The sequence below is a fragment of the Halictus rubicundus genome, chromosome 13 (genome assembly GCF_050948215.1).
Source record: "Halictus rubicundus isolate RS-2024b chromosome 13, iyHalRubi1_principal, whole genome shotgun sequence".
In the NCBI taxonomy this organism is placed as follows: Eukaryota; Metazoa; Arthropoda; class Insecta; order Hymenoptera; family Halictidae; genus Halictus; species Halictus rubicundus.
The window spans coordinates 12,866,990-12,893,255 of record NC_135161.1 but is presented as its reverse complement, the minus strand read 5'-3'; the positions used below and the strand labels follow the sequence as shown (position 1 = coordinate 12,893,255).

General features: G+C 45.5%; 1 protein-coding gene across 2 annotated transcripts in view; it reads right to left on the bottom strand.

The window, feature by feature from the left end:
• Positions 1 to 1,229: 1,229 nt before the first annotated feature.
• LOC143360265 (uncharacterized) overlaps positions 1,230 to 26,266 on the bottom strand; it is a 181,099-nt gene continuing 156,062 nt past the window's right edge. The window contains exons 5-10 of one of the 2 annotated variants that reach the window (XM_076798960.1): positions 9,892 to 10,028; positions 7,898 to 8,257; positions 3,343 to 3,405; positions 2,441 to 2,760; positions 2,056 to 2,352; positions 1,230 to 1,485 (exon numbers count right to left, since the gene is read on the bottom strand). In XM_076798960.1, coding sequence (XP_076655075.1) covers positions 1,233 to 1,485; positions 2,056 to 2,352; positions 2,441 to 2,760; positions 3,343 to 3,405; positions 7,898 to 8,257; positions 9,892 to 10,028 — 1,430 coding nt within the window. In that variant the 3' untranslated portion in view covers positions 1,230 to 1,232. The remainder of the gene's footprint in view (positions 1,486 to 2,055; positions 2,353 to 2,440; positions 2,761 to 3,342; positions 3,406 to 7,897; positions 8,258 to 9,891; positions 10,029 to 26,266) is intronic. The other variant, XM_076798961.1, reaches the window with a different exon arrangement.

Here is a 26,266-nt window from a genome sequence, read left to right as displayed (position 1 = left end):
TCAACTGCATAAACATCACCACAAACAAATAAATAACAAAATACTCCCAGCGAAACCACGGCCGGCGGTCGACCAAAACGGAACAGCAAAAATTAATTTCTCCAAATTTCCCGTGGCAGTGAAGTGCGAAGCTTCGTCGACCCCCGATCGTAATTTCGCACGAGTATTTTTCCACCGCGCAAATTTTCGATCTCAAAATGGCGGACACTTCCTCAACGGTCGCGATTAAACCCTGCTTACCACGGAGAGTCGAGCACACCCTATCTGTGCTCGTCCTCTTCGAAGGAACCGTCTCGCGACATACTGATCGGAACGCAAAAAAATAAAAAAAAAAAAAAAGAAGAATTGTACTCCGAGAGAACAAAATCTCCCGATCCTCGATCGTCCGAAGACCTCGCGCGGAATCGGCTCGCGATCGAACTCGGGTCCGAAAGAGAGAACGCGAAATCGAGCAAAACTCGGATGGGAAGGAAGCCAGTCGATAATTAGGCGCGCATCGTCGATCGGTTCCCCTCCCTGATCAATATTTCCTGATGAATCCGATCACGCTAACTCGTCGGGAGGACTCTTCTTCGTGGCCCGGGGCGGCGCCCTCGCATTGTGATCATCACTCTCAAAAATTCACCGTGAATCGCCTCGTTCCGCGCCGAAAGACGATCCGCGAACGGAACGATAATACTGAAGAAGAAACGACAAAACTCAACGAGAGAAACACCGACCCACCGAATTTCCTAAGCTGTCGACTAATTATCTAGAAGTCTTTCGTCGAGTTCTCTCCGAAACGTGGCGCGCCTCGTATACTGATCGAGCAGATGCTGCCTTGTATGCGAAAGGAGGATCCACGAGGGGCGTGCAGTCGGCATGATCGACCGTGTGTGGTGTCCTCGATCGTGGAACCTCGTCACCAAGATATGTATCGAATCGTATCGTGCCATCGGGGGGCCCTGTCCGTCGGAAACCGTCATTCTCGGTCTCATTCTTCGATGACGGAAAAGCCCCTTGTTGTCCTGATCTTGATTCTGCTTCAAGCCAAATTCCATTTGGCGTTGAACACCTCTTCGACACCGTGATCCAGGCTTGCGTTCACCAGCCGCATCGTCGAAGGATTAATGATAGAACTCGGGTAGATTGCACAAACGTCGTTGCTGCTGTTGCTGCTGCTGATGATGATGCGGTTGCTGGTGATGGTGTTGATGATAAATTTGGTCCCCCTGGTGGGCCGACTGCTGGTGTCACTCGTGGGACTTGCCGCTTAGGGGGTGGTAATTGCCACCTGCCGAAGCCACCAGGGCCAATGGGAGAGGCGAGCCTAAGGGTGTAGGGTGTGGGTGCGAGTGTCCCATGCCCGACGAGTGCGTTGTCAGTGCCAGAGGACTGCCAGACATCGAGCCAGCTAGCGAGGCGAACACTGAGGGTGCTGGGGACGCCATCGTTGGACTGCCCATCGCTGCTGTTGGAGGGTTGATCCTCTTCTCCTTCTGTCGTCTGGAAGAGGTCGAGTTTGAGTCATTATGGTTTGGCTTTTTGGGAGCGGTTGTAGGAAAGCCCGACACCGACGAGACATTCAATTTAGAAGGACTAAAAGACCTCGAGAATATATTATTTACTATATTATACAATTTATTTCCCGTAACAATCCTCTCAGTCTACTGATCGCCCCTCGTGACACTTAGGTCAGACCTGGGAACTACTGAAATAACATTACAGTGATTTCTCTATATATGTCGCCAAGACCTCGATGATAAACGTCGCGGAGTTATCCCCACTACCGCCAGGTATACTCGAGAGGCCTAGGACGCCGAAGAGTGTAAACATAACACGGCTCGGGTATGTCTCCTACACGATACATGACGCTGGAAAGCCCCGTGTTGCTGACATATATCGAGAAGGCACCGTACTCATTGCAGGAGTCTGTTTCTTCTGTTTGTAGTTCCATCGAAATTCATGTTCTCAAATTCTTTTGATCTTTCTACAGTCTCAAACTACACCCACCCGTATCTGTTGTAACTGTAAACGAATTTTGTAATTAAGGGTGGGAGGATGGTTGTAGCTCACCTGTTGCAGAACCACACTCGCACCACCTCCTTCTCCATCGCCAAACTGTCCGCCAGTATAGTGATCTCCTCGGAGGTGGGTTTCGGGTTCTGCACGAACGCCTTTTCCAACGCCACCCTGACGCTGGTCTCTATCGAGGTCCTCTTCTTCCGCCGCCTGCCGATGGCTTCCGGAGTGGTGAGCGGGTTCGAAAGGGAGTTAGGGTTGTTCAGGGAGTTGTCTGCATCCTCCAGCCACTTCTGCAGCAACGGCTTCAGTTTGCACATGTTCTTAAACGAAAGATTCAGCGCCTCGAACCTGCAACGGTCCGGAAATTGTCAAAATTTGACCTTGATATCGGAGGTGTCATAGAGGTCATAGAGGTTAGGATTCTTTTTGAATTTACCTCGAGATCGTCGTCTGCGAGAAATCGTTCCCGTAGAGCTTGCCCATGGCGAGACCAACGTCACCCTGGGTGAAGCCGAGCTTGATCCTCCTCTGCTTGAAGGTTTTCGCGAACTGTTCCAGTTCTTCGAGGTCGGTGGTCTCTTCCGGCGACGGTTCCAATCTTGTCGGCGGTTGTTTCACCGCTGGCGGTGTGCCAGGAGGTGGCGGTGACCTTTGTTGCGTCAAACCTCGACCAACCAGACCGCCGCCACCCTGAAGAGCCTGCTGCTTCTGCAGTGCTTGCAGTTGCTGGGCTGCCTGCGCCACCGCTTGCTGCACCTGGGACAACAGAGACACCTTCGTTTCATCATATTCGATCATTCTCAACCACGGTTCTGCTTGCTTGTACCGGTGGGAGCTGGGGAGCTGGCAGTCGACTGTCCATATAAGCTTTAGGTCAATTCTTTCGTTTTGGAACTTATTGGGGAATAATCACATTTATTCAATCTCTTGCTCGAGATACTCAGTCCGCTGTTAGGCTACTCTTTTGGTCACTTTAGTCACTCAAGTTACATTGACTGAACTGGTACTCTATTTTTGACAGTGTCTCTAGAGTTGATATAAATTTTTTAATAAAACGACTATTGGTACGGAATAAAAATTTATTGGCACAGGAGAGACCTTTGTTCATGCTTTCCTACAACAAAATTTAAAATTTTGAAATTGTTAGTGACCCATGAAAAGCCATAAAAATTAATTTAAGGATCAGTGAATTGTCCCGATTGCCAAGTTTCCAGCTCCCAGTGGTGAATGTACGCTTTGTGGTTTTGTGTGCGGATTGAATTGGATCGTGAGGTATGAGATCAATTTCTCGACAATCGATCGTAGCGGAAACTGGAGGATCTAGGCGATTGACAGTACCTGCATGGACTGTGAGCGCGGATGACTGGGTCTTGATGCGTAGCCACCGCTCTGCAACAGCCCCTGCAAGACGTTCACGACCATTGATCAAACAAATTGACAACGGCCCCATGATTTTTAATCTAGTCGAGACTGTCGACACGTTCGCTATCGTCATCTCTTTCAGTCATGTTCTCAAAGCTCCAATATTTAACATATAATACGTACAGAATCAAAATTGGGGAACCAACAATCGCAGACTCTCCGATCATTGTCTGCATTGTGATCTTTATGCTAATTTTATATTTCACGGACTGTTTCATTTATTTTTAATTAAATCTAAAAACAAGCGTTTCTTTGCACTTGACAAATACGCACAATGCACATGCCCCGAATGCACAAAGATGTTCAATTATAATTTTGAATAACACGACGTCTCTAGAATTAATTTTTACTTCTTTTATGTGGAAATATGGGAACGGAGAATGTTAAATATATTTCAAGTCGATGGCGAACGTGTTAACTTTCACAACCCTACTGATAACCCTTAGGTTTCATTTAGTTTAGGGCTCAAAGAACTATTTTTAAAATCAAAGAACCATTTTTAAAATCATTTAAACCAGTCAAAAAATTCATACAACTTTCCTAGAATCAAAAACGTATTCCAGAAGACATCCTCCTCGATTAGGCTCAAGCACATGTCACCCCCCGTACCGGAATAGGAAACCGCTGGAGCGTATCTCTGAATCACTATAATTCCACGCGTCAGTCAAAAGCTAACGGTGTACGTCGATGGAGATTTCCATGATCGAAGAAGAGAGGCACACGTGTCGCAGCACGCGAACAGGTATAGCGAGAAAGAGTTATGCTCGAGGGGTGTCCTGTTTCTCGATCGATTATCTTCGCCCTTTTCTTAAACAGATGTTCGGATCGCGAGGAGCAAAAGGTTGCGAAACGCTCGGGGTGAGAAAGGGTTTCGAAGACCTGGTCGCGTGTCACCTCACGACCGAACTCTGCTTATGCTTATTGTCGGCATTATGCTTATTGAATGCACCCTGCACAGGGATGCTTTGAATACACCTTGACACGTGCCTGCACAGGTTGCTTAGAATTCACCTGACTCACCTATGCGCACCCCTTCTTCTTCTACTCGGAACCGGGGATTTAGAAAGCATGACTCTACTCCATTGTTTCCACCGGATTCATAATCGTCCGTGGTTTCTTCGAGATCGTTGGCAACGATTGGATAAATTAAGGAGCGCGCACAATTACGACTAATTGATTTTTGTTTGCAATTCTGATGATGCTCTTGCGTCGGCCGTTTTGGAAATTTCTTTTCGCGGCTCGAATTACAGTGCGCCACACGGTGCACTCGTTGTCCGGGAAATTAATAAATAATTAGGGGAGAATATAGCGTGTTCGACTATAATTTAGGATTGTTTCAGTGATGCGGCAGACTAAATATTTTCTGTGGAACGTTCATTTAATGTTACAGAATTTTAATGTGCTGGAATGTCTATTTAATATACCAGAATATACTATGAAATGGTAGAATATACTAGAATATACTATAAAAGAGTATACTAGAATATACTATAAAATGTTAGAATATACTAGAATATACTGTAAAATATTACGATAATATTATAATATACTGTAATATTGATACCAGGACATCGTATAATGTACTAGAATAATTAACTCAATTATTTTCCCATAAAGGGCACTATTATGTATCCAACAAAATTAAATTTAACAATTTCAATCATTATGAACGCAAAAGAAATATGAACTCGGAACTTATTTTTATTAATACCCAGGGCAATTATTTAAAAACTGTCTTGCAGACGGCTGTGTCAACTCTCGCGAACAACAGGCCCAACGTCAGTAAAACTTGCGCCAGATCATCGGATCTGAAAAGATCAAGAAATTCCCCCTGGATCTCCTACGATCTTCCCTTTGAGGACTCCATTTCCACAAAAAGTCCACCGAAGCGAAACCGATCGAGCAACGTTCGCATAACGGCGCTGAAGAGTCAGCACATTAGCCCCTGAATTAAATCGTCAACCCTACCCGGACACGAGACACTAACATGCCGACAATAATAACAACCGTATAGGGTAGACGCACATCCGGGGAATTAAATATCGGTTACGCGAACCTCAAAGAGAGACTCTTTGCCCTACGCGCGTGCATCTTCGGGGAAAAGGGTTCGTCGCGCGTGCAGGTTGCGGTGTGGTACTCTAAAAAGGGTTCAAGGGTGACCGATCGCGCGCGCACCCCTTGATCCTTCGAGACTGTGCCCGAAAGAAATCCTCCGCAGGGTGTCCCGTGGGTAAAAGGTTGTGCAAGATGCGAGAGAAAATACGGAAGGAGAGATGAGGGGAGGGAGAGCAAAGAGAAGAAAAAAAAAAGAGAAACAGCCTGGCCACGTGTGAGGGAACAAAGGGAGCCGAGGGCAAGGTGCCGAAGGGATCTCCTCCTTGTTGCACCTTTCAAAGGAGACACGGGGGAGAGAGGAACCTCACCCCGGCTTTAAAACTCTCGCAGATACCCCGCCATTAAATCTGCTCAAGTTCGAAGTCGTTTTGTTGGTTTTTCCAGAAGGTTACGTGGCTGCACGCGTTCGAACCTCGCGACCGAACCATAGAAATTCACTATAGAAATTCGTACGGCGCGTCCTCTCTGTGTGCGTGCGTGCGCGCGCGTTTATTGTTGCGCGGGGGTGGAACGACCGTTTCGAAATCGTATCCAGGAAGATCGTTTTTCAACCGTGTGTCCCCGGATATGTGCGAGACCATGAATCGATTTTTCCGTCCCGATCCGCGCAAGGATCTCGGAACCAACAAAAAGAGACATTCTTGGGGATGCAGGTGATAAATGTCCATTTTTTTTTCACTTAGGGGGATACCGAGGCTTCTTAAAAGAGCGCTCAGATGGTGGACGATTGCAACATTTTCTACGAATTTTTGTATGTTATAATATTATAGGAATAGCGGTTTAATAATTTAGCTGCTATTACAATTTTTCGATTACAATTTTAGGGGTGGTTTCCGGTCCTCTGTTTCAATTATTATTTAGCTGTAGGCTTATTTTTTGTTCTCGGGGATGCTGAGAATTTTGATTCCAGGGAAGCCCTTTAGTGTCCGACTGCAACATTTTTCTAGGAAAGTTTATTTACTATTTAACCCTTTGCACTCGGCGCTATTTTCATTCTAAAATTAAATTTTTCTTCCGTCTTAGAACATTTTCATTTTATTCATACGAAACTGATTCGATTTCCACATATAATATTTAAATGTTTACTAATCTATTGAATACAAATTTTGTAATGTAACAAATATTTTGTAATATTTTTTGTCATTTCCTTGAAATATTGCCGCAACAATTTCTAGTGGTGCTTCAGAGTCACCACTCGAGTGCTAAGGGTTAATAATAATAATATTCCCAGGATATTTCACCGAAGAAAAATGCTACCATCAATATCAGGGGTTGTTTTCACCCCTCTCTCTCCAAAAAATTAAAAAGAAAAATTTTTCACGTAAATTCTCAGAAACAATTTGAAAAGACGTTGTAGTCTCTCAATAATTTTCATAAATGAAGAATAATATTAGCTATTGCCCAATTTTTCCTCCATGACACGTGCTGTGTAACGAAATTTCCAGAGTTTCAATGATTAAACAATGGATTCTTTCACCTATGCCGGAAGCTTTACCGTTGTTACGTCTTTCCGGATGTTTTCACCGTTCTGATTTTCACTCGCCCGTTTCGCAAACGCGGAAAATTCCCGGCGACGGCTAATGGAACGAGCCTGGCGCTCACCGATCGGCGCGGAGCGATTTTTTGGGAGATTCGGTGCAGGGAAACGCGAGACCGAACGAGCAGAAACCCCCGTCCCTTTGTGACATCGGCAGCCTGCTATCTCGTCGTCAAATCGAGCGAACCGTCTCCGAAGAATAAGATGTCTACTTCTTTCGGCCGGCCGATCAGATATAACCGGGGAGGAACCGTCGGTCTTTCGATCCCGGAGACTGTGATCCACCCCTCCCGATTCGAATCGAATTCGTATCGAGTGGGTAATTCGACGGAGTACCCGGAGAACAATGCCGGGAATTCTCGAGCGAGCTCTCTCGTTCGCGCTTTCGACTCCCTTCGCGAACGATACCGAACGTGTCTTAATCCCGACTGCTGAGAAAGAAGATTCCGTATCGCACTGTCTCCGAAAGATATTCACAGATATCGATCTTCAATTAATTAGCCCCATCGAATAAAAATTTTCGGACCGACATAGTCCAAATAACGCAATTCTAATATCATTCGTCTTTTTTCACACAATTTTTGGGGGACTTGTGAAAGAAGATAAGTTGATATAAAAATTGTCAGGGGGCCTTTCAAGTATCGCAATTATATACTCTCAATTTTATGAATTTGTAGTGAGAACACTACACACAGACTCGCACAGTTTAATCGCAACTCGTTTATGCAAGAGGTAATCAAATTTTTTGTAGGTACAGCTAGAATCTTCTTGCTCGTGTTCTGTTATAGGGAAAACCATTAAAATAATTATTCAACAAACCTGATTCTGCAGGAAGAACTGCGCCTGTGCCGGAAGCTGTCCCGCCGCGGCAGGATTAGCCTGCTGGAACATCGCGAACTGCTGCAACTGTTGCTGCAACGACTGCTGTTGTTGCTGCAACGTCGATGCAAGCGCTTGGATCTCTTGAGGACCCAACGCGCCCAGGGAACCGTGCATCAGCAATTGCTGGCTGACCAGCTGAGCAGCAAGAGCCGCCTGCGAGTTGCTGTTGTTTTGCTGATTCGCCGAGTGCTGTTGCTGCTGATGACTTCCGGTTATCTGGCTGCTGACGCCGGAACTCGGCGACGAGGCGCTGCCGCTGGTTCCGCTGCTGCTGTTGCGGTGCGATACGTCCGTGACCTGGTCATTGTCATTGTCATCATTAAACGCGTCTTTAAACGTTTCTGAATAAAATAGCATTTTAAATAACAAAACGTTTTTTGAGACGTTCCTAGATTTGCAGACAATTTCGTGCGGTGGATGGTTCCAGTAAATATTTTGTAACTCTTGCGAAAGTTAACGAATTTGTTTAAAATTTTACTTATGCGATATTGAAAACCGTGTACATTTACTGTGCTAATTATATTTTCCAAAATTTTGTGCAGTGCACATATAATAATTACATTTTTCGCAGATTTCCAATGAGTGTCCATATACTGCCAAGTAGATTGTAAATTCTATTAAATAACAAAGTAGAAACCGGGTCAGAATTTGTTCAATGTTTCAGTTACAGAGAATTTCAGTTGCAGTTACTGCAAAATTTGCAATCTGCCTGTTATCAGTGTCTTTATTGGCGTAAATTGCTGCAAATAGACGCGTTCACTTTTAAAATGCACGAAATAAGGGATTGGTACTAACAATATTGCAATATTTTCGACAAGAAAAATTTCTCAAACTCGATTGAGAAGTCACTGAAGCAATTCTCTAGCCAAAAATATGTGTGTTCACATTTTTTAAAGAATGGTCCAACAAAAAGTGGCCAAAGGAAATGGTCCCAACAAGGAAATCGGTACCAAAAGTTGCAACAACGCAGAAAGTTGTGAAATAAAAATTCGTAAAATACAAGCCACAGTATGTAAACCGTCATTGTAATGTGTTAGAGGGTTTATGCATCCCGCGAAAGAAAACAGGGGTGGCATGGCGAATTAGAGGGAGTCCGCGGTGCCCTTTTTTAGCGTACCGTGCAGAAATCACATTCTTTCCGGGGATTCGTGAGGAGAAAAAAATCGATCACCATAGAATCCTAGCAGTCACGCCATAACGTGGGACCAGAAACACGAAGAACCGGAGGAACCACCCTCCCCTAATATTACAGAGTAAACGGCGCCGAACAAAGACGTGTTTACACTCGGCCAGGTCAGGATATTGGTCACTACGGTCCATCCAGTGCTTTTGTGTTTTATAAAACCCACACACACACATAGACACTATAAACTCCCACTGTCTCCCTCCCCCTCTGTCGTTCATCTTACTAGTGGCTTCCTTTATTTATTTGCCAAATATCGAACGCGAGGCACTTTTTGCAAACACTATGGTTCCCTTAGGCTCTGGAGGAATTCACCGAAAACTTCTAATTTTTAACATTACCAATGATAATATCAGGTATGGGATCATTTTTAATTTAAGCGTTTGGACCTTCAAGGGCAGCTTCGTTAACTTAACTAAACTACTTCTGTACCTAATTATTTAAATTATTCAATAACACTTTTCCTATCAGTAACGATTGTCATGATCACACTGCAGATTTTTATGCAAAATGAACATTTTCTACATTAGTTGTAAGCTATACGAACTCCATATATTTTTTACTTATAGACCTTGTATTGTGTATAATACAGCACCATAATTTTTTTCTCAAGATTACCATTTGATAGAGAATTATTGAACTTCTTTTAAATCCAGTACGATCATTGAAGAATATATTAATTGGCGTGTCTAGTAGATTAAGTTCCCTATGCCAGACTAGATTTTTTCAAAAATCAAAAAGTACTCACCAGGTTGAGGGCTTCCCTGTCCGAGTCCATGGAATCATGGTCAAGGTTCGCCTCGGTGGCATCCTGGATGTCACTGGCGATGCTCCTGTCGTCACCACTGAGCTCATGCCCGTCCACATCCCCATGGAGGTCGGCATCTGCAAAATACCAAAGAAAGAACAACCATAATTAGCATTGCCGTCCGACAAATCCACTGAGACCATCGCCTCCATAAAACAGTACACAAAACAAACGAAGGAGAAGAAAAGAAATCGGAAGAAAATGGAGGAAATCAGAAATTGAAGATGGAGAAAAATAGAAGATGAAGGCGAACAAAAAGAGAAAATGAGAATGGAGAAAATCTGATTTATAGACACTACAAATGCCTGCAAAAAATCAGAAGACGAAGCTGGAAATCATTTATCGGAATAAAAATCTAAACCCTAGTCAATTATCAACAGAAATATTTTTCCGTACAGTTGTTGTTGTTCTGGGGTCGGTATTTCTGGTGCAGATGATATCTCGTGGGGGTGGACGTGGGCGTGCTGGTCGCATGAAGTCGCATGTCCGCAAAGATCATCCTGGGATCTTCAAGGAAGACCATTTTAGTCTCGCGATGCCCCGCGAATATTGTCTCGCGTTCACACACACACGGTTACATCGGTACAATTTTCCCGTGATCGTCGATATCCGAGGATCCTCAAAGATCCTCGCAGAAGGTAGGGTAGGTGCCGATCTCGAGGATCACACCGATCACCCTCGATCACAATTTCATCGCGAAACACTACCGCGCACTGAATCTGCTTCGATCGAAAACCGGAACGAAATGAAAAATAAAATATAGAAGCGACTCCACATTGCCGTGAAGAAAAACCCTATGCAAATCTGCCGATTGGTATTCAAATGAGCCGGTTAATTAATCACGACTGCAGCCGAATATTCAAACGAAGGGAAAGCGTGCACACGAATCCGATGCGAGAATCCGCCGGTCCTCGCCGCAGGACCGACACAGAACGAATGTCAGAATGACGCAACGAAATCGTGCCCCAAACGAGCCTAAACCTTCCCCTCCACCACGTGGGCCGTGAACGTCGCGGTGATTCGTCGACGCTCCGGCAAACCAGCGCGCTCATTGGCTCGCGAGGCCGAACCCTTTGGCCCTTCGCCCCTCCACGTCGCGCGCGCGAAACAACCCTTCGCGCATCCATCATTCGCGTCTTATGACTGGCGGCCTCCCTCGCACACCCCTTTCTCGTCTTTTTCATCGTGGCGCGCGCCCCCGGGAGTTTTCGAAAGGGCGCACCGGACGATTCGCCAGGGCTCGAGAAAACGAGCTTAGGCGACGCCTTTACGCGCAACGGTTTTTAATAATAATTACTTCGATACGCCACGACACGGCACCCCTTCACACAGTCGCCGAGGGGATTTGCGGGCATGGCTGCTCCGAACGATTTTTTTTTAGGGAACGTTCCGAAATTTGCAAGGGTTCACTGCAAGGAGGCTTATAATTTTTATACAATTTTTAATATTATGGTATATTTTTCTGACGAATTCGTATGAGTTCAATAGTAGGCTCTGGTTGAATTGAATTAAAATGATTCGGGTTTGATATTTTGGAGGGACGTTTCTGGAATTTTTTGGTGAAGCCCTTGTGAGCCCTGTTTTGTAAGTGCTGTACCATTTTTTCCACAATTTTTCACACTGCGATACGATTTATATTTGCTCTGTGAATTTCATGACGAAAACGAGTGGACAAATTAAAAGAGTTCGAGCACATCTGCCACGCTTAGCTTAATAAAATTATGAAAACAATTTCTCTTCATTCTAATCTAAGTAAACAATTTTTACTTCGCGTAAAGGCACAGGCGCAGTCTATTTAAAATTTGCCTAACGCACACGAATATAAATCGAATCGATTTTGTTGAAACTGTGGTGCCCATTCGAGCGCGTAAATGTTGTACAAAATTTTGCACAACAATCCGCGAACAACTAACCATCGGAACATTTCTGCGGACATCGGAGAAGCATAGTTCTCCGAGTTGACGGGAGAACAATTTCGAAAACCGGTGATCAAAGAGTGTTCGTACTTCAGGTGTGCAGTTCCATTTTATCACCTGACGTACGTGCCCGGGCCAGCATCTCGCCGGATTCTGGCAACTATGGCAGGGAAGGTCAGGTCGTCGCCCAGTTTTCCCTCGGCATAGTGAAAAAGGACGAGAAAATCGAGGCGTCGAAGGTCGCGTGTTTGCGTGGTCCTGAACGAGAAAAAGAGGGAGAGGTGCTGTGCGCCGTCCAGCTGCATCCCCCCGGTTCGCAGAACGCTTTCTGTTGCATCAGGGTTGTTGCCGTGCGCAGTTGTGTCTGTGCACGCGCGCGCGTATGCGTGCGTCTCGGTCGCCGACCACCGTGGAAATGTGGGTGGGTGATGGATAGACGGTTACCGTGTCACTCGCGCAAACGTTAAACGGGCTTCAATGGCTGGAAATTGCATGGGCAGAGGGCATTGTGCCCCGGGGCCCATTTATAATGGCACCTAGCCGCGTCGGTGTATGCAGATGCGGGACAAAGAGAGCTCGAAGATGCGCCCGGAGATACGATCCTGTTCCGGATGAACGGGCCCCGTTCCCACCTGGGCGGAATTCGCTCGATCGACTCGTTTAGCCGCGATTTTAGCTCGTTTCGGGGTGGCCTGATCAATTAAAGGTTAACCCTTAACCAGAAGCATTTCATGTTTACTTCCCATCAGGTCCAAGCTATTTTTCATACGAAGAGAAACTGTGGACTCTACATTTTTATATCAAGTACAGAAAGGAAAATATTTATATTATTAATTAATCTGATTTTTGGGTCCGATACACCTGGGAAAACATTTGAGCAACGCTCTATATGATTTTGAAAAACGATTCCTTCGCAAGAAGCGTTTCATTGCTTCGCGAGAAGCGTTTACCCTTACATTGCGAATTAATCTGATTTTTGCCGCCATATACCGGCATTGGTCCGTTAAGGGTTCACCCTTCAACCCCCAATTTCTTTTAACACTAGGTTTACCAAAAGTGACCAGTTGGGATTATTTTATAAAAATACCGAGAATAAATTCAGCCATTTTCAGCAGCTTTTGCGGTAATACATATTCCAAGGAGTAAATCTGTTAAATTTCCAACGGGTCCCGTAAATCTAGTGTTAAAAATTTTATCAATATTTCTGTCGGTGAGTAGGAAAATTTTAGATTTTTATGTTCCTGCATCTGTTTGACAAGTGAAAATATTGCAGAAAATGCTGGTAATTGTCATGAGGGTCGCACGAAAAATGGCCCAACGAAAATTGATTAGGTTCCTTCCAGCAGGATCGTCTCAATTCTCGGGAGTCTCTTTTTACTCCCCCCCACTCCTCGGCTCCTCCGAAACGGTTCTAAAAAACCGTTGACATTTCGGTATCGTCTGCGGCGTATCCCTCTCCTCCTCTCCGTCTTCCATCAGGATCGTCCGTTGGATTTTTTCGAAACCACGAATCTCTGCTCGATCCCGGAACCTCCCAACGGCGTGGCGATAGTGGGGAAGAAACCGTAAAAAATAGCACGGTGTCGGTCTTATCTGACTTATTAACGGACGTTTCGCACCTGGGCAGAGAGTACGGTGCCCGCGATAAAACATAAATTTTTTCGTTCGGGCGAGCTCTGGAAAAAAGGGTGGAAAAATGGTGGCGAACGACGAAAAACATCCTTCCTCCCCTCGAATCGACGAGAGCTTCTCACGGGGTTAAGAAGAAAAAAAGAAAAAAAGCGGCAATTTTCGATGAAAGGAGGGGAACGATGCAAATTCTCGGTAGAAAAGGGAAAACCGTCCGTGTACCTGCGCTTTGAATCGCGAGGGGTGGAAGAATGAGGCCCGGGGTGTAATCGGCCGCGCGAAGGGACCAAGTAACTGAAATTTTATAGGGAATCCACCAATACCGTAGTCTCCCGAAGGACTCTCTCTCTACCTGACCTGTCACATCTTGCTCCTCACCCTCTATAACAGCCTCCGGTTTCGGTTTTTTCGCCGTTTTCCGGGGAATCGTCAGGTACGAAGGGGAGACGCGCACAGATGCGGAGGAGCGAAAATCGGGGACGGCCTCCGAAATTCACAGGATTCACACAGGATTTCTCGAATGTGCGTTTTTTTCATGCTTGACCTTCCCCTCCCCCCGGGTGCTCCGGATCGTGACGGACCATCCCCACCTGCGAGCAGGGGCCCTTTTTTCTCGGCAACGTTTCGCGAGCCTTTATCTCTGTGCGACCCGCTTTTGTCGGGAGATGGGAAAGCTCGGGGACCTCGATCCAGTGGCTAAGCGACTTCCTTTCTTCGGGTCTAGGGTTCGGTGACCTTCGCCACACCTTCTCCGAGATGTTAGGCGATTTTTAGTTTCGTGCAGCACCGCGAGAACCGCGAGCGAATCCTTCGAATTCCTCGAGACTTTCGACGTTCAAGCGAACTCTTCTCTGCGGACTGACGAAATGGACCCTAAAAACTTAATGACCGGATTAACACGTTTAATCCTTGTGTACATTAATTTTTTCCCGTGTCGTAATGAAGTGTATTATAACCTGAACAGGCGCAAAAAATTGATAGCTTGATTGGAGCGGAGAACATGGAAAAATGGCACGCGGAGTCGTAGAGGGTTCCATTTGAACGTAAACCACAATCTCACTGTGTTCTCAAATGACAATAAAAAGTTTATAACTCAATATGTGATTTATAATATTCTCATATTATTTTTAGCGATTTGAATCTACGGGGTTGTTTCGATTTTGTGTGTCAAACGATTTTTCTGGTACCATTTCTATACCTTCTTGTCCACTTTGACAACCGGATAAATTATTTACGTAAGAATCGTACCATTTCACGGGGCCGAAGGGTTGGCCCAGCAGCCCGCCATTTAAATTGCAATGAACGAGGGACTGGTAACGCAACGTTTCGCATAAAATGGCACCACGTCCTGACCATTCTCAGTGCGGGTCTGAATATTTCTATCTAATTCAGGGGAACGCGAGTTGAATAGCATTCGCAACAATCGAAGACGTTCCATTTCCAGGATGAATTCAGCAACAATGGGCGTCTTCCGTTGCGTGGGATCAGCCGATGTTTTTGTTCGTTCTGGCGAGAATAGTGTCGAGGAAGGGCTCTCGTTGCCCTTTTCTCGCGATCTACATAAAATATCGATTCGGCTTTCACGGAAAATATCGGCGAGTCACGAACCTCCGCGTTCTCGATCCTCTTCGTTCCCTTGCCTCCCTTTCTGCCCTCCTCTTTCGCCCTTCGACGAAACCGGCTCTTCTCGGTTTAACGAACGGGCCACCGCAAAGGAGAAATCGTTATTTTCACGGCTCTGCCCGATTTCGCGGTGTGCATCCCTCGTTCCCTTTCTCTCCCGTCCTTTACCTCGCGGCTCCGCCCTTCGGTTGGCCCTCTGAAACCGCGGACCACTCTCGTTTTGCTCTCTTTCGCTCAATTTATCCGGTGCTTCCTCCTCGACCGAGGTTTTTTCGACGTTCCTCTGTGTTCCCTTTCGTCGTTGGCCGCCCTTTTGCAATCGATTCGCACTCGTAATTCGCAACAGACCCAGCCAGCCCGGTCAGTGCACAAAGTAATGCTGCTGCAATTATGGAGCTCCGACTGCAATCCGCTCTGCAAATTCGACCGTGGATTCCGCCGGAATCGTAACCGTTTTCAAGCCGTACGATTCGCAGTCGAGAATTCTTTACAATAATTTTTATATACTAATTTCACTTGTTAATAGGTCTCTTCCGAGTCTATGACAGCGTCGTAACATTAGCACGTTCAGTTATGCTCGATACTGCAGGTAGATACTCACTCCGTTATCCACAAATTCGTGTTTCACTGGTCCGTTCGGATAGCAGAGGTTCCACTTTATTGTGGATTAAACATGTATGCGTGCTTCGAATTGCATCGTGTTGGGTATCATTTTAATCGGAAAAGAGTCGCGGATGTGGCCCTGGAAGTTTCATGAAGAAATCAGCACGAGGAAAAAAGTTATGTCACAAAATTGTCAATAGTGTCTCAATGATCCGCTGATCTCGATGTTTTATTTTTATTTTATCCCTTTCCACGTTCAACGCTATCGACAGGAAACCAATGTCTGCTATTTCTACAGGATATAAACAACATTTTGGTCGGAAAATTTTGACATATCGCCGCTCTCATAGAGTTTTAAAAAATCAGGGTTTCTCCGAAAGTGGAACAGCGTTTCGCCACGGTCGAAAGCGATCCTTCGCGGAACGATCGATCTATCGTTTCGGTGGTTCCGATGACGTCTGTGTGCCCGGTCCCCCGACGCATGAAAACGGACCCGGCAAGCATAATCGAATGATGTAAGGCCTTAATAAAATCGTAAGTCGGTTGACAGGCGGTGCACGCAAGCAAGGAATAATGGGGCCCGAACGTTCCTCCCCCGTACCATGGAGGTCGGACGCATTGTCGTTCCCTTACGTAAGAATGGCGACGAAGAAACGAGAAGGAGGCAGATGCTGTTTAAACATTCTACCGCGTTGATACACCGAGAACGAAGAGGGAGGGGGGGGGGGGAGACTTAACGCGATCTTACGGAGGGCGAAGACGTTGCCAGGTAAATCGAGGCAGGGCCCTTCGGATTTGACAACTTCAATAATTTCAAAATAAAAATTCCTAACACCAAAGACCTGCACTCATTCGAAGGCGGTTCGATCGAAGACAACTTCCACAATTGCAAAATTAAAAATCTGAAACTTGCCGAGATGTACGAAGGGGGTTAAGTTCGTTTATACAATTTCTGTAATTACAAAAGAGAAAATCCGTCATACGAATAACAGGGGTAGTTTCAGGTGTGATTAGAGCTTGTCCAGTGCAGGGATAAATAAATAGCAAATACGTACAGCCGTGCCAGTAAAAAGTAAAAAGTTCTCGAAAGCAACATATCGAACATTGGTTTAGAGGATCCACAACACAGGCAGCTTGCAGTGATCAATTGATCGGATTGGCGGGAAGCTAACCGGTGAAATTATTGTCCGTGACTATGGCCGAGCGTCTGACTATAGCCGAAAGGGGGAAGACACGAGGGGGCTAGATCCACGAGCCAATAGAATAACAGTTTCCTCTGGCGTGTTTTGAAACAGCGGTGCCGCCGCCGGCCGGGCAAGGGTGACGAGAGAGAAGGGGTGGACTGGTTTTCGAGCAGCGTGTGGGGTGAGTCTAAAACCGTTAGGTTGGTCGCGTGCTACCAGAGGCACGTGGCCTTCCTCTCTTTCCCTCTCTCTCTCCCTCTCTCTCTTTTTCTCTCTCTCTCTTTCTCTCTTTATCTCGTCTACGCACGCGCACGCTCACGCGTGTTTATACCTCTTCGGCCCGACCTTCTGGTACTGGTAATGGCTCCGAGCATTTAGAGCGACGATCCAGCCACCACCTCGATGGGCAATCTCTCTCGCCGAATCTACGCCGGACACACCGGAACTTCGTTTGCCATTCACGGAGTCCTTGGAATTCCAGCTGAATTCGCGGAATTCTAATTCTGACCGTCTCCGATCGACTAGGTCCGTTTGAAACGGTACAGACTTTTAAGAAACGTCTGAGAAAAATATTACTAAAATCGCACTGAAAATATTTATGTAGCACCCCATAACCTTCACAATAACCCCATAACCTCGACACAAAAATTATAAAATATACAGTGACTTCTCGATACTTGTCAACAACACGGGAATTCCCAGCGACATGTATCGTGCAGGAGATATATTCGAGCCGTGTTGTGTTTACACTCCTCGGCGTCCGAGGCCTCTCGAGCTTCTGGCTTTTCCCGGGGTATACCCCACCCGCGATAGTGGGGATAATTCCGCGACAGTTATCGTCGAGGCCTTGGCGACATATACAGAGAAATCACTGTATTCACAAAATTCATAATTTGAATCGCACGTTTCAGGGTTCTTCTAAGCTCAGGGAACGCTGTGGACGATTCTGGAACAAATTCCAGGAACCAGAAAACGCCAACCCCTCCAGAAGCCATAGTCCAATCACGGTGTCAAGGCAGAAAGAACGACCGGGGCAACGAGTTTCTCGATTGCGTACGATTTAATGACAGGGCAGCGTGGAACCATAGGAAAAACAGTTTGTCAATTAACGTGAGCCAGGCCTTCCCAATTTATTCGAGGCACAAAGAGGGTCAGGGGGGCTATCGATCTCGGAAATTCGATGATCGGCCGTTCGGGAACCGAAATTAAGCGGCAGGTAAGCAAAGGTGAGCGAGATTCCCGTGGACACATGGCGCGCGCGCTGCCATTAGCCTCGGTCGCACCGGTGAAAACGAGATATTTCGGAACGGCGTGGGCCGGGACAGATGCAGGATCGGTAAATAGAGGCCCCCGGGCTCGTCATCGTCGTCATCGTCATCGACAGCTACCGTTATAATGAAACCGAACGCGTGTAGACGCGAGAGGCACGTGCTACTCCGCGGCGACCGCATGCTCTCTCTGCAGCCTCCCACTCGAACGCAGCATGCTTATGACGCGGTGCATAACGGTGCAGGAAGGTGCAATCGGGATGCAGATGGCCGGAGAAAACATGAACACCTTAGGCTATCGAGAGCGAACGGCATGTTTCGGGAAATCGCATGGCAATTGGGGGATACTCGAGTCGAACTTTGTTTCAGTCTAGACATTTATTCTAGTCTAGAGATTATCGTAGATGAGTTTAACGTGATTAGTTTAATTAGCGTTTGGGAAGATTGGATAAAGATAGGCAGCGTCAGCGTACAATCTTAGAGAACGTATCGTGTTTCTAGCAACACAGTGTTCGTAATTATTTGTTATTAGTATGTAGATCTAGGATAATTAATTTGATGTAATCTGAAATGATTTGTACTAAAATATTAATCGCCAGTGGGGTATGCACTGGATTGAATGCATTCATGACAACATTGTATCAAATGCAAAATTGTAAAAACAGACAGTCCAATATATCAATATTAATTAATATTTCCAACGTATTAAAATTGCTAAACACAGAAATGTAAATGTATAAAATTATTGAGAACAAGACAAATCTATATAAAAATTACTGCAGATAAGAAAATTCTTATTTTATCTGTAGGGTGTACAATCTTAAATATGCTTTAATTACAATTCTACAAGAATTCAGTAAATTTTTTATTTTCTCATATAATTCCCCAAAAATAGGATTGATTCCTATTGGCAAGATTGATCAAGAATAAACATTGAAGCTGTTTGTAAAATAGAAGTTCGAGGGAGCAAAATGTTTTATTAAAGATATAGATTTTTTCAGAGGGCGGCGAACCGGAGCACTGAAAGCAATTAAGGGGTTGAGAGAACGGCTATAGCAGGGTCGCAGAGAAAAATGGTTTGCTGCAATGAAGGCAAAAGACCACGGCCACGTTCACCGTAAATTTCCGATAAGGAAATGAGACTATGCATATAAAAGAGAGGGTTTCCGCGAGGGACTTCCACATTGGCACTTCGGGTCCATTTGGAGCCGGCACCCCCGCTGCTGGTTGGCAGTGATGTATGGTGTGGTGGACCTGCATGCTGACCACTATCGACGATCGTCCGTTTCACGATAGTCGATTTCAAACCGTTCGACCAGCCCCGCTAATAATTTCTCTTCGACTCGATATTTTCCCTTTCAAGCCTTTCTCAATATTAATCGGGTGTGTGACAAAATTTGGCGTCACTAACCCCTCACAATTCGGGATCACTCATTCCCAAATCATCAAAGTTAGAAAAATCCTATGAAATAATATTCTGATACTCAGTCGGCAATTTTTTTCCAGCAAGGGTTAGAGCTCAGACAGAAGCCAAATAAAAATGTATTTGTTCCTATAATAATTTTAATAAGTTGCATGTTATAGTCACCCCTATTTGAAGATTGCCCGAAACGAAGCAAAACAACGGTTGACAGACAAATTGCAAAGGTTCTGAAAACTCACCCCTATTTAAAGTTTATCCAAAAAGAAATAAAACATCCCCCGTTTGATAACAAAAATTCTAGAGTTCTTAAAAACCACCCCTACTTAAAGATCACCGGAAACGAAGTGAAACAATCCTAGTTTAACAAGAAAATTGGAAAGTCCTTAAGAAACAGCCCTGTTTAAAGGCTTCCAAAGTGAAACCACCCTTGATATCCCATTAAAGGGTTCATTAATATTTCTTCTGGCAATTCTCCGCAGAGAAAATTAATGGCGACGAGCTATCAACGGTGGCAGAACTGCGAACAGTTTTCTCCGTCACCCTGACCTGTCACGAACTCCTGAGGGTCCCCGATGATGGAAGAAGTCTCCCGACTAACGGGAACGAGGGGAGAGGGATGGAAGTGGCCAGACTATTTGAATATCCCATATTTAAGATTCGTCCGGCGTAGTTCGGGGCAGTGATTGCCGATTTGGCAGGCGGGTCACGTGTCCGGCGCGTCATACGCGTCAAACCGACCCCCCCATGGAAACCACCCCTATTGCGCCTAAGGCCGCCCAGCCCTGCGAACACTTTACATTCTATTTTCACGCTGTACTGACCCCGATGTATGCGACTTTCTTAACATATTCGCCAGATATTGGCTTGCTGGCACGTGCTACCGCCCGCTCGATATTCATTCCCGAGGACAACGATTCCTCGAGGATCCGGCGAGGACCTCGATCTGCGACCTGGATGAACTCTGCACCCTCCGAACTCGCCCGTTTTCATTTCCTCGAACAATCAGTCCCACCGCATTAATCTCAAGGAAGATTAATCTCTTCGGGGACGAACTTCTTCAAGAGAAAGCAAAATTAACCTCCTGTTTGATTCAAATGTTATTACTGCTTCAACACGATTTTGGTTTTATTGTCGAAGGAGGCTCCTTTCATTCCTCTGGAGAGATCAAGGGGTTGAGAAAATTATTTTCTTGCAGAACAAAATTTTTTGAATTATTTTCAATATGTACAAAAGAATTTTCCAATAGATGTACAGTCACTAAGAATCCTATCAATAACACTGTTCCAGTGAACAAAATCTAAAAAATTATTTTTATACTACCTAAAATCGATTCCCTTGAATAAACTCACCCCTAATAACATAATCCAACTATTCTGTTTGATGTACTCATTTAAAACAGTCTGTCTTAGTTTGTTCTGATCATGTACAATAACTGAACATCATATTGCTTAATAAAAGCGACACCCACCCCTGTGAACAATTAAAACAGCCAACAAAGGAATTATTTAGCCAGACTATCGCCACGCCAGGCTCCCTCGTCAATCCTGACGAGCACCTGACATCCTAAAAATGGGGTTGGCTCCTATTTTATGCGTGTCACCGCCCCCACAGTGTTTTCACGGGACGGCGAGCACCCCGGGATTTTAGCGGGGGTTGTACGCGATGGGGAGGACACCTAACCGAGTTAAATAACGCTACATTAGCGTCCTCCGTCGATACGAGGGCTGTCCGAGTGTGAAATACCCTCAGGCTTATCAGGCTGCCGCAGAGCTTTCTTTTTTTTATTAGCTTCCGCCATTGGCCCTCTCTCGACCGACCAACCCCCGGGGTGGGGGGAGAAAAGTAAATTCTAAGAGATATGGGAAGCCATACTTTCCGGGAGGACGCGTTTAATCGAGCTTGGAATGTAATGAGGAAAGCGATCGCGCTGCACTCACCCTTTAGCGAACTCGCGGCTGGTGAAAATGATTGGAAACATTTTCCGAAAATCTGTATAGCGACGCTGGCACCGTCGTTCTTTGCAAAAGTTAATTTTCACGCCCTGTGGTAACATTTTATAAAAATGGCAGAGCTTTTAAATATCACTATTTTTTATTATTTTAGTATTTACTATTTTTATTCTAGCTTTTACACCCTTGTCTCAATTTTATCTCCATGTCAATTTCGTTTATTTTCTCGGTCGGCGAGGAAGTTAGCAGAAAGGAAGTATGAATAACACGGCTCCTCCGTGGCAACGAGGCTGATCAATGAACGAGCAGCGAGCCAGATGTATCGTTCTCCTCGCGGCTTTCCCCGAAGATTCTTTACGCTTCTGCAGAAACCCGATAGCCGCGTCAGCCATTAAGCCAGAACCGTGAAAGGAAAGACGCCGAGGGGTGAGAGAGGGACCCGGTAACAATGGGCGCAGACGATCTCTCTTGCGTTCACGAAGGAAAAGGGTGGCGGGAACGATGGAAGAAAAAATATCTCGACTTATTCTCCACGGAACATGCTCTGGAAGAAATCCACGCGAGCTTGCACCTCGGAAACTTATCTCTCGTTTCTATTAAACCTACTCCAACAGTCTCATCCGGAAGCCTAGATCACTATCCAGTCGACTAAAGTAATCATTAGACTGCAGGTCCTTGCGCAAAATAATAATTTTCCTAGGTCCTGTACCGTTACTAGGGCCGAGCAACGAATGACGCCGCGGTTGCGTCATCGGTCTCCAACGCGTTAACACGTTTGAAAATTTTTTCCAGAAGCGTTAATATTAAATAATATTGAGACAGAGAGGTGTCTGCAGTGTCCTCTGTGGTCTTAGTCGACTGCAAATTGCAGATTCGGTACAGTATATACCTAAATCTTCTACAAAATAATGATATAGGAATTCGTAAGGGGTTTTCTAGTTCGACAGCGTTGAATCTATTAATTGGAACGCTCGGAAATTTGTATTTTGCATGGAGGAATAATTAACTAAAATCGCAATGTTGACCACGAGGAGACCGAGGGAAGCTTCGGAACAGAGTCTTCGAGAAGGAGTAACTAAGAGGACAGCGAGCAGCAGCGTCTTCCACATTATCGAGCAGTGTCAAAATTGCGTTTTCCAAGGATAAACCAAGTGACCGAAACTTTGGAAATCGCCAGGAGATGCTGACTTTTCCTAGAAGGATATTTTCGGAGGGGATGCGAAGGTAGATCGGGTAGAATTGAATCCGGCCGTGATATTTCTACGTAATTAGCCTATTCGAAAGTTTCGCTATCGAATGGCGGTAGAGAGGAGAGAGAGGAGCAAGAGAGAGAGAGAGAGAGAGAGAGAGAGAGCTCTTGGCAGAGGCGTTCCTCGGAGGATGAGCGGGTCGTTTCGAGGGAAGAAACGGTCGACGAGGCGATCTCGGCGCTATGTAATTGTCATTTCGCGGAGAAACGGAGCCCCGCGTCTAGACGACGGTAATTGTGGCAAAAGGACAAAGGACGACGCGGCCAGGTAAACGGCGTCGTTACGTGCTCGCCCCGTGATATGGAGTTGTGCACCGGGGAATGGCCGTCCTCGTCCAGCAACTGGCCCTCCAAGGGAGTAATTAAATCTATTATCGGGCTCCGCCTCGATCGTCCTGCTCTACCCGCTCGAATTCATCGTTAGCTCGACTTCTGTCGGCTAGATTTCCTACCTCTGAATTCGCATCTCCGAAAAATCACCAAGTAGCCAAGTCAAAAATATTTTTCAGATGCAAAGGGTGCTCGGATATTTTTCTCGTGAGATAATTTAATTGGCTCTCGTTTTCTGATATCGCAAATCTTTAAAATAACCAGGTAAGTAACAAGCGAACACTATTTTAAACGAGACTATTTATTCTCCTAAGGGTTGCAGCAAGGTTGAGATAAAATAGAAAAGCCTATTGAACCCCAAAGTATTTATATCACTATATTTCTGTTCCTCCAGAGGGTGTGGTATTATTGCGACATCGATTGCTAGTACAGGCGGTTCGATTTTAAAAATAGTAAAATCTCGACTGATAAAAATAATTTCCAGAAGAATCAATAAACTGTCTCAAGTTTAATATAACTTAGTATTTTCTTTAGAAGAGTAAAGAAGTGGAGAAATTGGAAATAGGTGAAAATGGAAGAGCAGTGAAGCTCCCCAGGAATGCGTGAAACGATTGTCATGACGGTAGTCGAAGTTAGGGTAGCGAGGCTAAAAAAGTCCGACTACTCATCAGCCTGTTGCGGGCCCACCCTCTTCGAAAACCGGTATAGACTGGTGTATAAAAAATCCGGAGGGTTGCACCCCTGTATCGCGACGTTTCGTAGATGCCAGATAACTGGTCGCTAATTGATTATAATAACTGATCAGGAAGCGGAGCCGGAAATGGCCGGGGGGTTCAAAACGAAATCCTTCCGCGTGGGGGTTGACGTGCGAACGTTTACCATAATTTCACAGCAAACTGATTTCTTTATACATTGTTCTGGCAAAATTACAAATCGACGCTCGCTACTGACCCTCGGCCGATTTTTTCAAATCCGAGAAAAATCTGCATAATACGAAGAGGGTTTGAAAAATAAAAAATGAGATTTTAGAGATTATAGAGATTGATAATTCACTCTTAAATCTCGTTCGATTCCACGGCGCAGACGGCACCTAGGAACGACTAAAAAATGACGCCAGGGCTGCGTCATCGGCCTCCAATGCGTCAACACATTTGAGAAATTTGTTTAAAACCACAGATCGAATCTAATATTAAAGAAGAGACATGTCTGCAACGTCCTCCGCGGTCTCAATTGACTACAAGTTACAAATTAGGTCGAATAAAATTCCGTAAACATTTCATGAAACAACAATACAAAACATTGGAAGGGTCTTTTCAGTTTGACAGCGTAAAAATAATGTCAGTTTCCTCGAGACAGCGGAATTACCTTCGGTTTCTATTCATCGTTTACCGGGCGAATAAAGTTTCATTTTCCTCTAAGGCCGGGGAAAATCGCCGTAGTGAACGGAAAGGAAATTGTGGGAAAGGGAAACGAGCGGAACGAGAGTAAAAGAGTGAGACAGAGTAAGAGAGAAAGATGCGAAAGAGAGGGAGAGAGAGAGAGAGAGAGAGAGAGAAGAGGAGAGAGGGCGGGAACACGGGACACGCGGTACCGACAGCGGGGGCGTTCGACAATTTATCGTCTTCATTTGGCCACGTCCATATTTATTGCGTCGTTACGAACAATATGGCGCCTATTAAGCGAAATACGGGCCCCACCGTGGACCGTGGAATCGAATTAATACCGGGCTTGCGCCGCAGCCGCAGCCGCAGTCGCCGCCGTCGTGTCCGATAATAAGCTTAATAAATATTGATTGTTTAATTAATGGATAATCGTCGCGTGGGACACCGTGCACTATCGGCAGTCCGTCGGACCGCCCACGCTCCTCTGCCACGAATTTATTAGCGACGATCGGAGGGCCAGCTCTCCGCACGTTTTAGCGTGGAACTCTCTTTCGGCCCTTTTAATTGACTGCCGGAACCAGCCCTTTCAGCGACGCGTGGGTGGCTCTGTTCTTTCCTTCCAGCGAACAATCGCTGTAAAAATCTTACCCTATCGACGATTCCTAGCTCTAGAACCTACGAGTGGCCTTGGAAAATTTTACTTCCAGAATTTATACCGACACCTGCCTAATTTCCTCCTAGATGACTCGACCTCAGAAGGAAACGCAATAGCGAAGCTAGAAAAATTTCTATTCAAATTCTCTGTTGTAGATATTCCTCTGTTAACAATTTCTGGGTCCAGAAACTCCGACAAATGGCCTCGGAAAATTGTTGAATAATTCTTTCGCATCGAGCACGGAAACTACTTCATTTTCCAAACAGTTCCACAGACAGCCACGATCGAGTGCAAGCTCGAAGCCATTTTGAAAATGAAATAAAACTCGAGGCCTCGAAACCACCTGTATCCGTTCCGCGTTGATTTTCACCGCGGTTCTCTGGCCTGGCTCGATCATCGATTTCCCGGCGAGGTTATCGCGCGAGGGGATCCAGAGCTGCGATCGAGGATCTAAACAAGAGCGAGCGCCGGCCGTCGACGGGCTAATTATAGGTTCCCGAAGCAATTGGAGGCAGTGTCGGCATAGAAGAACGTCGAAAAACGTTCGCATTCTGTGGGAACGAGCGGCCCATTAATGGAATCACCAATTGCAGACTTATTGGTTTAATTGCTAATTGCTAGTCCCCTACTCTCGACGCGGTGCGCCGCGAAACCAGCGGAACAATGGCGCCGACACCCACCCGACGGGTGCCATTTTCCTAAACGGAGCCTCCATTCAATTCCCTCTTCTTCCTAATCAATATCGATCCCACAACACCCTCCTCGAAATGGAGAACAAGGGAAATTAATCTAAACCTCCGCGTAAATTATTATTTCTCTCTCTTGTCGGGTCACTCAATCTTTCTCGGGGCCGTTTACCGAAAAATGTAACCTGCAGTGGCATTGCCATTTGTCTGCTAGCTTCTGTGACGTTGAAAATTTTAATTAGGCTTCATTCCGCACGTGCGTAGTTAGCTTATTACTTGGAGAAACTAATGGGGAAATGATTTTTAGGAAAATGGTAACTGTTTGACTTAGTCCGAAAGGGATCTTTTGGTAACTAAACAAAGACTATGCTTACGGTCTCGCCTGTAAGTGAAGCTGCGAAAGGACCCTTTCTCAACA